Source organism: Pygocentrus nattereri, chromosome 16, assembly GCF_015220715.1.
Source record: "Pygocentrus nattereri isolate fPygNat1 chromosome 16, fPygNat1.pri, whole genome shotgun sequence".
NCBI lineage: Eukaryota > Metazoa > Chordata > Actinopteri > Characiformes > Serrasalmidae > Pygocentrus > Pygocentrus nattereri.
In genome coordinates, this window is record NC_051226.1 from 17,763,524 (window position 1) to 17,776,661 (window position 13,138).

The following is a 13,138-nucleotide window of genomic DNA, read 5'->3' on the forward strand; positions in this document are numbered from 1 at the left end:
CCCCTCAGATGTGCTGTAGGGACTTGGAATAGGTTACAGATTAGTGCACAATACTGATAACACTACACTGATACAAACACAGAGCTATCACTGCAGGAAGGCATTGTGATGAAGTTCAAACTGGCAGCCTTCTCCCTCTGTGGTGATTTCATGTGTAATGTGTGTTGGAACTTAAGCCCCATTACAATAGATAGATGGATAGATGGATGGATGCATGGATAAATCTTAAATTCTTAAGTGAAAAATCAGTTGCCTGTTTAAATAACATGACTTGAATTTTGGCTGATTTCAACTGTATATGCTTCTATGATTCTCTGTTAGAGCAAAAATAATCAAACAATAACAATTATAGCAATAAAAAACAGAGTAAGAAGCTGTTTATCTACAATTTGTTAATAAGCATAGTCAACACAATATTGTACATACTGGCAGTATTTTGTTTGATTATTAAAGATTAAAAAAATTGAACAGTGTGTTGAAATTCCCATAAATAACCTTCATGCCATCTGTTAGCTTATGTGGACATTCACACATTGACCAGTTGCAAAGAACAGCTCTGTATATATACTGCCACATTCAGTAACCTTCTGCAGCCTTGTTTGCTCTGCAGACTGAAGTCATGAAGATAGCTGCTGCTCTTCTTCTTTGTGCTATGTGCTTCCTGGGCTCGGAAGCTCAGTGCCCAGACCCGAGCACCCTGAAAGATGCTGAAGGCACCAAGCTGTGCGCTCGCCTGTTCGAGGACAGTAACTACTACTATGACCAGAGCTGTGGAGGAGAGTTCCTCAACATCTATCCCAATGATGATGTCCCCATCATCCCATGGCGCTGGAATAACCGGGTGTCCTCTCTGGTGGTGAGCAAGTTGTGCAACCTGACAGTGTGGTCTCGTATCAAGAAGAACGGAACGAAGAAGAAGTTTTCTTCTGGCATTCAGTACCGCTTGAAAGAAGTGTCGCAGGGCCTGATTGGAGACTGGGATGACAGCATCTCTGCATACTACTGCGTGTGCTAGAGGAAGTGGGACTGAAATCAACAGCTGTTAATCTACATGTTGTCACAGAAACCAAACTCAAACAAAAACATAATCTGTAAAACTGAAATGCCCTGTATTGATTCATTCAATTCAGTGGTCAACTAAATAAATCAACTCATCTACAGTCTTACTGTACTAAACAGAGTTTGTTCATTAATTGAATAAAACAGCATTCATCAACTGTATGTAATGTTTCAATAATCTGTTTCTCAGCATTGCCTATGCTGTTAAAAAAACATGTCAGCTTAATGCTCAAACAGTAATGTTTTAAAAGAAATCCTTCGTAAAAAGACAAAATGATTATAGTATTCTAGGTGTAGCTTGGTAACACTGTATTTTTGATATAAAAAGTCACTGGCAGAAAATAAATGGGGAAACAAGTGGGACATGAAACCACTGGTTTTGAAATGCGATATAGACTTGAGAGACCTCGAGATGACTGTCATAGAAGGTACACAGTCTACAACATGATTTCCAAAAAACTGTGCAAAATGTAAATAAAAACAAAAATAATACCAAGACAACATTTAATGTTGAAACTAAGAAAATGTAATGTTTTTAAAAAATATATGACCATTTTGAATTTGACGCCAGCAACACAATTTTAAAAAGTTGGGATGGGAGGAACAACAAAGTGGTAAAATGGTGTAATTAAAAAAAATAAAACAAACATCTGGTGGAACATCTTACAACTAACTAAGTTAACTGATATCAGTAACACGATAAAAAGAGAATCCCAAACAGGCTGGGTCTTTCAGGAGTAAAGGAGGAGTTCACCACTCTGTGAAAGACTGTGCAGGGCAAGCAGTGCAACAATTCAAGAACATTTGCCAATGTAAAACAGCAAAAAACTCATCATCTATGGTGCATAATATCATTAAAAGATTCAGAGAATACAGAGAAATCTCTATGCAAGGGGCAAGGCAGAAAAACAGTACTGGACTGCTGTGATCTTTGGGCCCTCAGCTGGCATTACATTAAAAACAGACATAATTCTGTGGTGGAAATCACTGCATGAGCTCAGGAACACTTCAGAAAACCATTATCTGTGAAGACAGTTTGTCACTGCATTCACAAATGTGAGTTAACACTCTACCATGCAAAGAAAAAAAAACAAACAATATCTAGAAATGTTGGCGCCTTCTCTGGACTTTTTAGATGGACTGAGGCGAAGTGGAAAAGTGTTCTGTGAATTGAAATTCCTTTTGGAAATCATGCTGCATCCTCTGGGCTAAAGAGGAGAGGGACCAAGCTTGTTATCAGATTACAGTTTGCATCCGTGATGGTATGGAGGTGCATTAGTGCACATGACATGGAGATTATTAATGCTACAGGTTTTGGAACAACATGCTGCCAAGACAATGGCAAAACACATTACACATTCTGCAGGTATAAAACATTATTCTGCATGTATAACAATAGCATTGCTATGTAGTAAAAGAGTGCTAAACTCAGCTGCCTGCAATCCAGACCTGTCAGCCACTGAAAACATTGGGACACATTATGAAATGAAAAATACAACAAAGGAGACTGCGAACTGTGGAGCAGCTGAAATCCTACATTAAACCAGAAAGGAAAACATTTCTAAAGCACAGCAATTGGTCTCCTCAGTTTCCAAACACAGAGAAAAATAGAGCAATACAGTGGTAAACATGAATCTGCCAACTTTTTTGAAAGATGTTGCTGGCATCAAATTCAAAAACATAATATAATTTCTCACGTTTGACATTTAATATGTTGGCCCTGTCATATTTTCAGTTAAATATAAGATTTAAATGATTTGCACATCATTGGATTCTGGTTTTATTTATATTTTGCCCAGCATCTCAACTTTTTTTGGAAATGGTATTGACGCTGCTAACATACTTTTGAGAGTGACTCCATAAAATCTCCCACACGAAATATTTTAAGCAATCGCTGTGAACTAAAGCCGCAGATGGTTGCAGGAATAAAGACACACTCTGAAGAGTAGGAGAAAGGTGTGGGAACTGTGTAGCACCATTGTCTACTGTTTCTATAGTTTCTCTGAAGATTTTGAGCGAATCAATGAGTTTGAGTCTTGCATGTCATGAATGACAGAAGTCTGATTACTCCTGTGCTGTGACCCGTAGTTATGAAGTTCATTAAATGTATGTGCATGAATTGTTTGCAATGCCTATGCACTTATAAACACTGCCAAACTATAAACATTTGTTGGAATGTAACATTATGCGGTTACATTAATTTTTACATACTTTTTGTCACATTTACTATTATCAAAGTATATTTTATGAATTTTTATCACAACATGTGAACAAAAATAAAAAACAAACAAAAAATTGAACCAAAATTAGCTGCCACAAATATGAAAAAACATGTATCAGAACATACATACAGTCCTATGCAAACATTTGAAAATAAAATTAGATGTTTTGTTGATTTACCACATCCTCTACAGGGGAATAAATACGGTAGTCTGAATATTTTAGTCCACAATTTCAATTTATTTGTTGAATTTAACACATTGCATAAAAAATAAAACACAAAATACAAAACATGCCATAACTTTTATACAGTCCACATTTTACATTTAGCACATAAACAGTACTTGTGCATTAAAATGCAGAAAATGTGTTACTTATTTTCACTAAGAAAATCAACAAAGCATGTCAATTGACCAGGGGCACCCAAACATTTGCACAACTGAATATGACAATATGCTAACTAAACTGCTGGTATACTTTGTCACCTAGATTAACATTTGAATTGATGCATCAGTGCAGCCCAGCCCTGCCCCAACACACACATCAGAATGAACCTGCATGCCTGTGAGCAGTGGATCTGTATGGCCCTGTCTAAGAGATGAAGCTGAATCGTGTGCATTTCTCTCTCTATTGCTTGTTAGAGCGAAGGCACTCTTGCACTCCTTGCTGTGATGGAGACCAATGAATGAATGACAACAGCAGCTAATGAGGCAGTTGACATTAAAGCCCGGAGGTGAAAATCAAGCCCCCCGCAGTGAAATCCACAACTAGTGCTGCCCAAGATGCTGCTTTCTGGGCTTTGAGAAAGTGACAGAAGGATGGGACTTTATTCTCACTTTCTTTAATTGTTGTTGTGAGCTATTAAAACTGTGCTGACTGAACTGAAACAGTGACATGTGGACATTTACTGGCAAATTTTCTTCAAACATTTCAGCCAATGGTCCTCAATCAGATTGGCAGAGACTTGTAACACATAATGCTTTAGTTTTAAAAAGAAAGCACCAAATCCATGTATCTGTTATCGCTGTTATAATGCACATTTATAAAGCAGCAGATTCACTTCTAGGATTCACTCTCACTACAGTCTTGGGTCCCAGGTAAATATTTTTGGCTGAGAGAAGAAAAACAGCACTGGTTATATCTCTGGTGACTCTCATAAGCCCCAGGCTATTAGTAACATGCACTGAAGACTATTTATCAGCATCTATAAAAACAATAGGCTACATTTACAAGGGACTAAAGACAATAGGTTACATTTACAAGACGTTAAAGGCAATAAACTGATTAGACCCCATTTTAAAGACAAAAAAAATATTTTTCAAGATTTTTAAGTAATTATCTTTTCCAACTTTACATAGTTTTTAGAATATTTAGTTTAAATATTAAACTAAAGTTAAAGTCCAAAATGACATGTACTGCATTTTCTTCAGCCAGATGTCTGTAATGCCTCTCTATGCATGACACACTCAATAGAAGGTCACACTGCATGATGTCTGGGACTTACCTATGCAGCCCGATATGGGGGAGGAATAAAAGCTAATTATGAGAGGAGGCAACCTTTCCCACCCCTCCTCTCCACTTAACTCCTCACTGTCTCCTCATTTGCTCCTGCAAGCTTGGGAATATGTGCTTCGTATAAGCAACAAAAACGCTCCATTTCTACAGATAGAAATCCCAGACACAGAGCTCCACTATCCAACTGTGGTAAGTCTTAAAAGCTTTTTTTTTTACAGAATATAGAGCAGAGGTGTGGATTTTTTTTGTCTTGGAAATACATGAACAAGAGTATGCACTGTGCTGTAGCATAACAATACTTTCAAATATTCACTTTGCATGAACAATCTAGCATCATGTTTCCAGCAGACATTCACAGAGCTCCTGCGGTTACCAGGTGCTATCAGATTATAATCATGCAAACAAATTGTGAAACTATGAAAAAGTGAAAGAAAAGATTTTGTGTTATACGGATGAAACAAAATTTTATGCAAAATGTGAAATCTACAAAAATTTAAAAAGAACTTATTCTAAGAATTAGACAGTATGAAAACGTAAATGGCTGATGACAAAGAGTTCTGGCTCCATATAAATACATTTATTTTAGACTATCAACACTGGTATTAATATATCTGTCTTGATAAACCTTAGGCTGCAATGTATTATTCATTACTTTGAACTAAAGATGGTTACTGAAGGAAAGTGTTGGAGGCAGGGGATGCTAAGCAGGTTAGAGACAGCCTCATGAGGATATTTGCACTTGTGCCGTCTTCTCCCACTGAGCCTCATGCTGTGCACAACCAGCTGAGACCCAGAGAGCCTCCCCAAAACAATTACAGTTGCTCCGCTGTAGACTGGCCTCCGACAGAAGGGCAAAAAAGTAATAGGTGAAATAGCTACACTACTCAGGCGTTTAACAGGGTTCAAATAAATTTCATTGTCACAAACACATTTCATTGTGACGACATCAGCAGAACTGTAGCATCAGCCTATAGCTAGAACTCTGTTAACTCTCAGTCTGCACATTCTAACATGCACTCTGTGTCCATACTGGTCTGCAAAAGATTCAGAAGAAAATTTATTTTACTATGATACGGGCCCTTTAACTTTAATGTAACCATGTTTTGTTTTGGTAATTTTGTACCTATTTATAGCAAATAGGTCTAAGTTTATAGGATAAAGTTCACACAAGCGCAGCTGACATATTTAAATGGTGTAAAAACAACTATTTATATTACTAACTTATTATTATTGTAATCTCTGATTGCAGAATTAATCTGAGCCACACAATTAGAACTGTCTCTGATTAAGCTACAGTTTCCACAAGAGCACAATGTCCAACAACATGGCCAAGATTGCAGATGCTCGAAAGACAGTGGAGCAGTTAAAACTGGAGGTGAACATCGACAGGATGATGGTGAGAAATCAGTCCTGTACTGAACAGCTCAATGTTTTCTGTAACAACACTCATAGAACTACAGATATTAGAGGGACAGAAGAATAAATCTGCTAAATTCATGTAATAAATCTACCCTGAATCATCGCACACTCTTTTTGTGATGATATTAGCTGTGTATTTCCGCCTATAGTGTAGTAAAGTGAGTAGTTTGAGCATGATAGCTTACTTTTAGATGCTCAAGTGAAGAGCTTCAATTAGAAACAGCTCAATTTTAAGCTTGTATTTTTTTAAAGAAAAAAAATGCAGATTGGTATCAACAAGTTTACAAGGTGTCAGTACTGGAATTACAAAGGAAAATGTGCAATTATGTCATCTCTGTTCACAACAGAAAACTGAAAATGTTAATGTTCCTAAACAAGTTTAGAAAGCAGCACGTGATAATAAGCTGTAGGAATGATGATAGTGATTCGCAATTTAATGTTGTTAAACAATGTATTTCCTGTAATTCTACGCCAGCTGTGTTCTCTTTGCACAGGTGTCTAAAGCGGCTGCTGAACTGATGTCATACTGCGAAACTCATGCCAAAGAGGATCCCCTGGTGACTCCTGTGCCCTCCTCAGAAAACCCCTTCAGAGAGAAGAAGATTTTCTGTGCCATTTTGTAGATGTTTATAATTAACTTGCATCACATTTGTGAATTCATTTCAATTTTAGATGAAGCATTTTGATTTTTAGAAGTTATATTTCATTTGTGACATTCCTGTCAAAACACCAGCCCTCAACAGCCACATCTAACAGCCTTATCTTAGTGGATTACGTCCAATAATCCAAAGGAACTGTAAATGCTATGTGAATGTTCTAATCTGGTTACTATTTGGTTGTATATGTCTTCTTTGTGTTTCAGTAGAATCAGCACTCGCTCCATGTAGATGTTGCCTTAATGCTTCTTCTTTTTAACCTTAACCCCTTAAAACACTCTTAACACTGATGGTTCTTCAAGGGTTCTTTAGTAAAGAAAACAAATCTACATAGAACTATAAACATTCAAAGAACACTTTGAATGATTAAAGGGTTCTTTGCATCACTAAAATGTTCTTCAGGTTGAAGACACATGTGTAGATAGTTCAAAATATAACCTTTTTTTTTAAAGGGTTCTTGTATTGTTATGTTGATAGGCCTGTAACAGTAGAAGAACCCTTTTTGGTGCTGTTTAGAACCCTTTTAAAAAAGTTATCCATCATCTTGAACAACCCTTTCATGATATGAAGAACCTTTTAGTCATGCAAAGGTTTCTTTGAATGTTCATGGTTCTATATAGAACCATTTTATTTACTAAATAACCCTTGAAAAACTAAGTGTGAATCCCAGGCTTATTACATACTAAGGCCTATTACTCAGTACTGCAGGGACTTCAATGCAAACTGGCTGAGCTGTACAGAGAAGTGTGTAATAAAACTTTGGTCCTGGCCATTTAAGGGGTTAACCTTAGGCCTGTGGGTGTCGTTTTGTGAAGACATTCTGTTCCACAGTAACACAGATAAAAACACCTACTAGTTGCTGTTGGCACATGTCCTTGTACCTCCATTTTTGTTGTTTATTTTTTTTACATAATTTGAGGGAAAAAAGCCTTTATATTATGTCTAAAGTTCATGGTGAACTGACCAGCACAAATGATCCAAAATTACTTGGAGAAAAATAATCTTCAGTAACGTCCTTCAAAAGTTAAGAACATTTATCCTTATCCTGTTAAGTTGCTTTTTTGGACATACAGCAGCAGCGATATTTGAACTTCATGCAAACTTCATAACGTGTCATGCTTCTTTTCTTTTCAGAAGAAGAGTGCTATTCTAGGCTCAGTGTTTACTTTGTAAATTCCTGTGTTTGCATGGACAAGAATGATGTGTTCCTGGATTCGAGATGGTCGACAGAAACGAGCCACTGAGAGCTCATTAGCACAACAGGGCAACGTCACCAGGTTCATTTCACATTAGGAGCACAGCAAGGCCTGCGTACACCATGTGACTCCAATAAAATTGCATTTTGTGATAGGGAGCAAAGTTCCCTCCATTTCTGTTCATTATGGCATGCAGTGTTTGTTAACATCCGTGAGGATGGTTTACACATTAACCCAAAATGCACTAAGCTCCTTCGCTAGCCAGCCTCTGTGAGAAATAAGGTGTGGCATTACCATCATTATTAATAAAAGTATGTGTTGATCATATTTACCACTGGGCTGATAAAAAGATTTAATTAACAAGATATATTTCCTTTAGATCTGCCCTAAATAGCCTATGGAAAACTACAACATATCAGATCTGCCCAGCTGAATGCACCTTGATCTTTAGGTGGTGACCTGTTTGTTTATTGCCTCAGTGAAGGGCTGGAGAGGTAGCCTTGTAGTTAAGGAAGGTGAAGCAGTGATTTAGTCTGAACCCTTTACCTGCTATAGTCACCTGCCCAGGTAGGGCGGGCTGTGCTTTATTCATACAAACACACACAGGGACACAGGTTGGCTGGCTGTTTCCATCACAAACAGGTAATGAAGAGGAGCGAGCTCCACCGGTTCCTCTAGCCTGCCAACACGGAGCACAGCACAGGTATGGAGAAGCCAGCAACAGACTATATTCAATCACAGCTTTCGTAGTTCAGTGGGTTGTAAATGGGGCAAAACGTAAATATCTTTTGTCAAACTAACACTAAAACGCGTTTCTGTTGTCTGTAGGTTGCAGTGTATATATGTGTATATATATATATATATACATAGTGTATACACACACACACACACACATATATATGACAATTTAGGAAACGTGTATAAGTAATAGGTTATATACGACATTGTAAATGGCAGCATCTAATGAGCTAAAGGAAAATCTAGCTGAGGGGAAAGCGCCGTCTTGCTTTGGGAAGTGAAACATAGCGATGTAGTTTTCTAGTTAGACCTTACAGAGGATGAGTTTGAGCAAACTGCCGCGTGTCTGAAATAAGACGTAGGAAAAAGAAGACCGAAAAAAAGACCCCACACTGAAGCTGCTGACCTGAAGATGCTCTGACTCTGAAGACCTAAAACTGAAAAGTGAGCGACGAGCAGAAGCAGTCTAAAGCTAAATCAGTCTACAGAGTTGAGATGCGGGACTAGCAGTACTGCTACACATTAAACATAGCAAAGCTGTGGGAATAATAATGGCCGCCGGCCAGTTTACCTACATTTCCATATTCAAATCAGTTTTCAGGGTGAAATGAATGGCACAGAAGCTTTAGCCCATAACAGAGAGAGCCCAGCACAGCAAGAGAGGCGATTTTTACATCTATAGTGAACTCGTCACAGAAATAACAAATGTCAGACAGTGTTATTAGTGGTAAGTAGTCTGTAATTTAAAGCCGTCTTATGTTACCTAATTTGCTGTACCAAATTATAAAATATGAACAAAAGCAGTCATTTTGGTACATTGCATTCCACAGGTGACAATCTTATGTATACTCTACATGCATACGTCATATTTTAGGGTTTGTGGTATCCAAAAGCAAAAATACAAAACACTGCTGAAGTGTGTTATTGCCATCTCCATACACCTTGAAAACGTGCAAAAGTGATGTGGGGCGTGGAAGTGGATGACAATGACCAATATCCTTATCTCTTTATGACATGAAACTTGGACAGATTGATCAGAACTACTGTATCTGTAAACTCTAACTCACCAAGATAAGAGCGTTGGACTCCATGCTTAAAAATGATGAACAGTAGTTTGTCAATATGGACGTGACTGAAAGCACAGACTGTGGTTGTCTTTTTGTGTTGACCTATATCTTTTTTTTCTCGACAAACACTTGGAGGCTAGATGGTATAGTGGTGTGGTCGGTGTGGTTAGTTTATGGTGTTTTGCTCTACTTTTTGTTCCGCATTTCATGCCCAAACACCTTTTCTTCCACTTTTTAATTCAGGGTCGTGTTGAAGTTTAGACAAAGCCTAAAACATGGCCAACTTCAAAGGACATGCATTGCCTGGTACATTCTTCTTGCTGTTTGGCTTGTGGTGGTCTGTGAAATACCCCATGCGACACATCTGGCAGAAGAGACAGCACGGCAGTAGGCAAAACCTGCCTCTGTTCTTCAAAAAGATAGACCTTATCGAGGGGGTTCTGAAGACCTTCTTTGCTTTTGTTGGTGAGTGAAGAGGTCACACCCATATGCTTTGGGTTCGGGGTTTTTGACAGGCTGCTTGTGGTTATGAAGCGATCAAGTGACCAATGTAAGAAGCAACATATAGTTTCAGATGTGTAATTTTCTCTTGTTTCAGGCATCATGGCAGAGCAGTTTGTGCCAGATGGACCTCATGGTCACCTTTATAATGGGGAGTGGGTAAAGCTGATGAACTGGCAGCACAGCACCATGTACCTCTTCTATGGCATCTCTGGCATTGCTGACATTCTCAGCTCATCCCCACTTCCTGTCCCAGCAGGACTTGACCGCCTCTCCCTCTCTTTGGCTCTCTTTGTAGAAGGTACAAACCAACCATGTGTTGAAGTGTCATTGTAAGGAAGTTATAGTTTAGTAATAGCATTGCTTCATATATCTGTCCAAAAAAAAAATCAGTAAAAAAAAAAAAACATGTATCCCCATTTTTTTTCCTGCCAAAATGTGTGAATATGAGTGAAAGTGCTCCAAAATCACTTGGAATAAAATCTCTTTACACTGACTTACATTCAAAGCTAAGAATGTTTTGCCTTCTCCTATAAAGTTGCTATTATGGAGATACATGTTTTTCTTTGACAGCAAGGTAGGTTTGTAGGTACTTTATTGATCCCGAAGGAAATTTAGCAATATAGATTATGATCATAACAAAATCTTGTTATACAAAGGCGTAACATTGTAACAAAACCTTATGAAAAAAAGGTAACCTCATAAATTCTTCTTTGCAAAAATGATGTCCAACAAATATACTGGCTCTGATAGCATGCCACTCCTGTACATCATGCCACTCCTGTACATCAACTCACAATCTGATTTGGATACTCAGTCCTTTTTTTTTTACTTTTTAAAAATAAGTAGTGTCATGTGATCAAATGACTAAATTTAATATGACACATAAAGAGACAGGTGCACTGTGTTCAAGTGATAAAAACTCACTTCTTCTGGTTTATAGTTTCTGTGGTTTTAATATTTTCTTCAGTATAACTGAAGATTTGTGCTCAGGCAACAGAACATATTAATTAAAGGAAGTTTAGGATAAGGATATTTCAGATATTCAGATATGGAAATTTAATACACTTAAAATATTCAGATATGGACATTAATGGATTAACTTGAATGTATTTTAACATAATGAGACTTTATTACATGTCATTTTGGACTGTTGTCATAAAACGTTCATAAAATGTAAAACGCAGGTAATATTAGTCAAGTGATAGTTAGTTTCCCCTTAACTGGTGCTCTCCTGGTCTCTTTAGGGTTCCTGTTTTATTTCCATGTACATAATCGGCCTCCTCTGGACCAGCACATTCACTCTTTGCTGCTGGTGGCTGTGTTTGGTGGGGCAGCCAGCACAATGCTTGAGGTGTTCTTGCTGGACAACACTCTGCTTGAGCTGTTCAGGAGCAGTTTAGCCATTATGCAAGGCACCTGGTTCTATCAGGTATTTCCACTGTTATAATCATGTTGTTCTTCATTTAGCCTTGTGGCCGCAAAATAAATAATTCTTATATAAATGCATTTAAGTTGCTATTTAAGCCCCACACTATGAATATAAACCCTCTGAATTTGTTCCTACCTCAGATTGGTTTCGTGTTATATCCTCTGAATGGTAAAGAGTGGGACCTGGAGAACCATGGCAACATCATGTTTATTACTATGTGCTACTGTTGGCATTATGCAGTAGCTTTGCTGATTGTGGGGATCAACTACAGTGTGGTCTGTTGGTGAGTAGACATTAGCATGTGTAAAATCATATTGTAGAGAACAAATATGATGCCTATCTGCACCACTGAGCTTTACTGTATATTATTTTGAATATATAGACTTAAGGCACCATAATTTTTCCACTCTTTAGGCTCATAAGAAGGTTTGGAGAGAGGCACAGGGCAGATATAGAGATCAGCCTCAGAAAAACCAGTCACCCTGACTCCAATTCACAGAAGGCTTTGCTGCAGGAATCAGATGAAGAATAGAAAGAGTCCTGTGACCAGACGTGAAGAAATCTGAAGAGATATAAATATATAAAATAAACTGGCACAATGCAAATTTTATATACAATACTGTGCAAAAGCCTTAATGCACCCAGCAGTATTTAAAACTATAGCTTGTCAGCAAGTGTTTTTTTCCCTGTAAAAACATGACATTTCATTAGAATAAATGCAAATAAGCATAGTCACAAGAATATCTTATTTTGAAAAAAAGCAGTTCTTGTGAGCTGGTTAGTAGAACAAAGTGTTTCGACATCTTCAACCATCAGATTTATTAAACCTGATTTAATTCAAGGAATCACTTATTAACCAAAAGCACTGTAATTGGACAACCACAAATTATACTGGGCTGCCAAGTGGACAGGCTTAGAAATGGTAAACACAAAAAATATTTATTCTAATATGAAGAAATTTCATTAGACGCATATTTGTAATTCAAAATTTTCCCAGATGCCTGAAACCTTTGCACAGTTCTGTAGGGGTGTGTATAGTACAGATCAGTCTATGCACGGTGAACTATCCAAGCGGGGTGTTGATCAAAGACTCTGATAATGCTTGTTAATGCACTGATGCCTGTAAAGCCTGTTATTTTTGTACAGTCTTGCAAGTAAATACTGTAAGAAATATTTTTAAACAGTAGTTTTCTAAGGGGTGGAAAAGTGCTTGGTTTCTGTGTAACTGGAATATCAGGCTTATTTCAGGTATGTCTTGTCAAGCCTCTTAATAAAAAACAATTCCTACTGCAAACCAGACAGACCTGCTTCTTCTTTCAAAATGTGATGCATCTG

At 37.6% G+C, this 13,138-nt stretch overlaps 3 protein-coding genes across 3 annotated transcripts; all 3 read left to right on the forward strand.

The window, feature by feature from the left end:
* Positions 1-590: 590 nt before the first annotated feature.
* On the forward strand, positions 591-1,221 carry LOC108427915 (syncollin). Its single transcript, XM_017698503.2, has one exon. It carries the CDS (start codon positions 620-622, stop codon positions 1,013-1,015), a length of 396 nt encoding a protein of 131 aa, XP_017553992.1. The 5' UTR covers positions 591-619; the 3' UTR covers positions 1,016-1,221.
* A 3,650-nt stretch (positions 1,222-4,871) lies between these two features.
* Positions 4,872-8,341, forward strand: gng8 (guanine nucleotide binding protein (G protein), gamma 8). The gene is made up of 3 exons (XM_017698504.2): positions 4,872-4,983; positions 6,044-6,190; positions 6,708-8,341. Exons 2-3 carry the CDS (start codon positions 6,107-6,109, stop codon positions 6,834-6,836), a joined length of 213 nt encoding a protein of 70 aa, XP_017553993.1. The 5' UTR covers positions 4,872-4,983; positions 6,044-6,106; the 3' UTR covers positions 6,837-8,341.
* Positions 8,342-8,586: 245 nt separating this feature from the next.
* On the forward strand, positions 8,587-13,100 carry tmem45b (transmembrane protein 45B). Its single transcript, XM_017698576.2, has 6 exons — positions 8,587-8,768; positions 10,114-10,335; positions 10,469-10,672; positions 11,619-11,803; positions 11,944-12,086; positions 12,218-13,100. Exons 2-6 carry the CDS (start codon positions 10,146-10,148, stop codon positions 12,333-12,335), a joined length of 840 nt encoding a protein of 279 aa, XP_017554065.1. The 5' UTR covers positions 8,587-8,768; positions 10,114-10,145; the 3' UTR covers positions 12,336-13,100.
* The last annotated feature ends 38 nt before the right edge of the window (positions 13,101-13,138 follow it).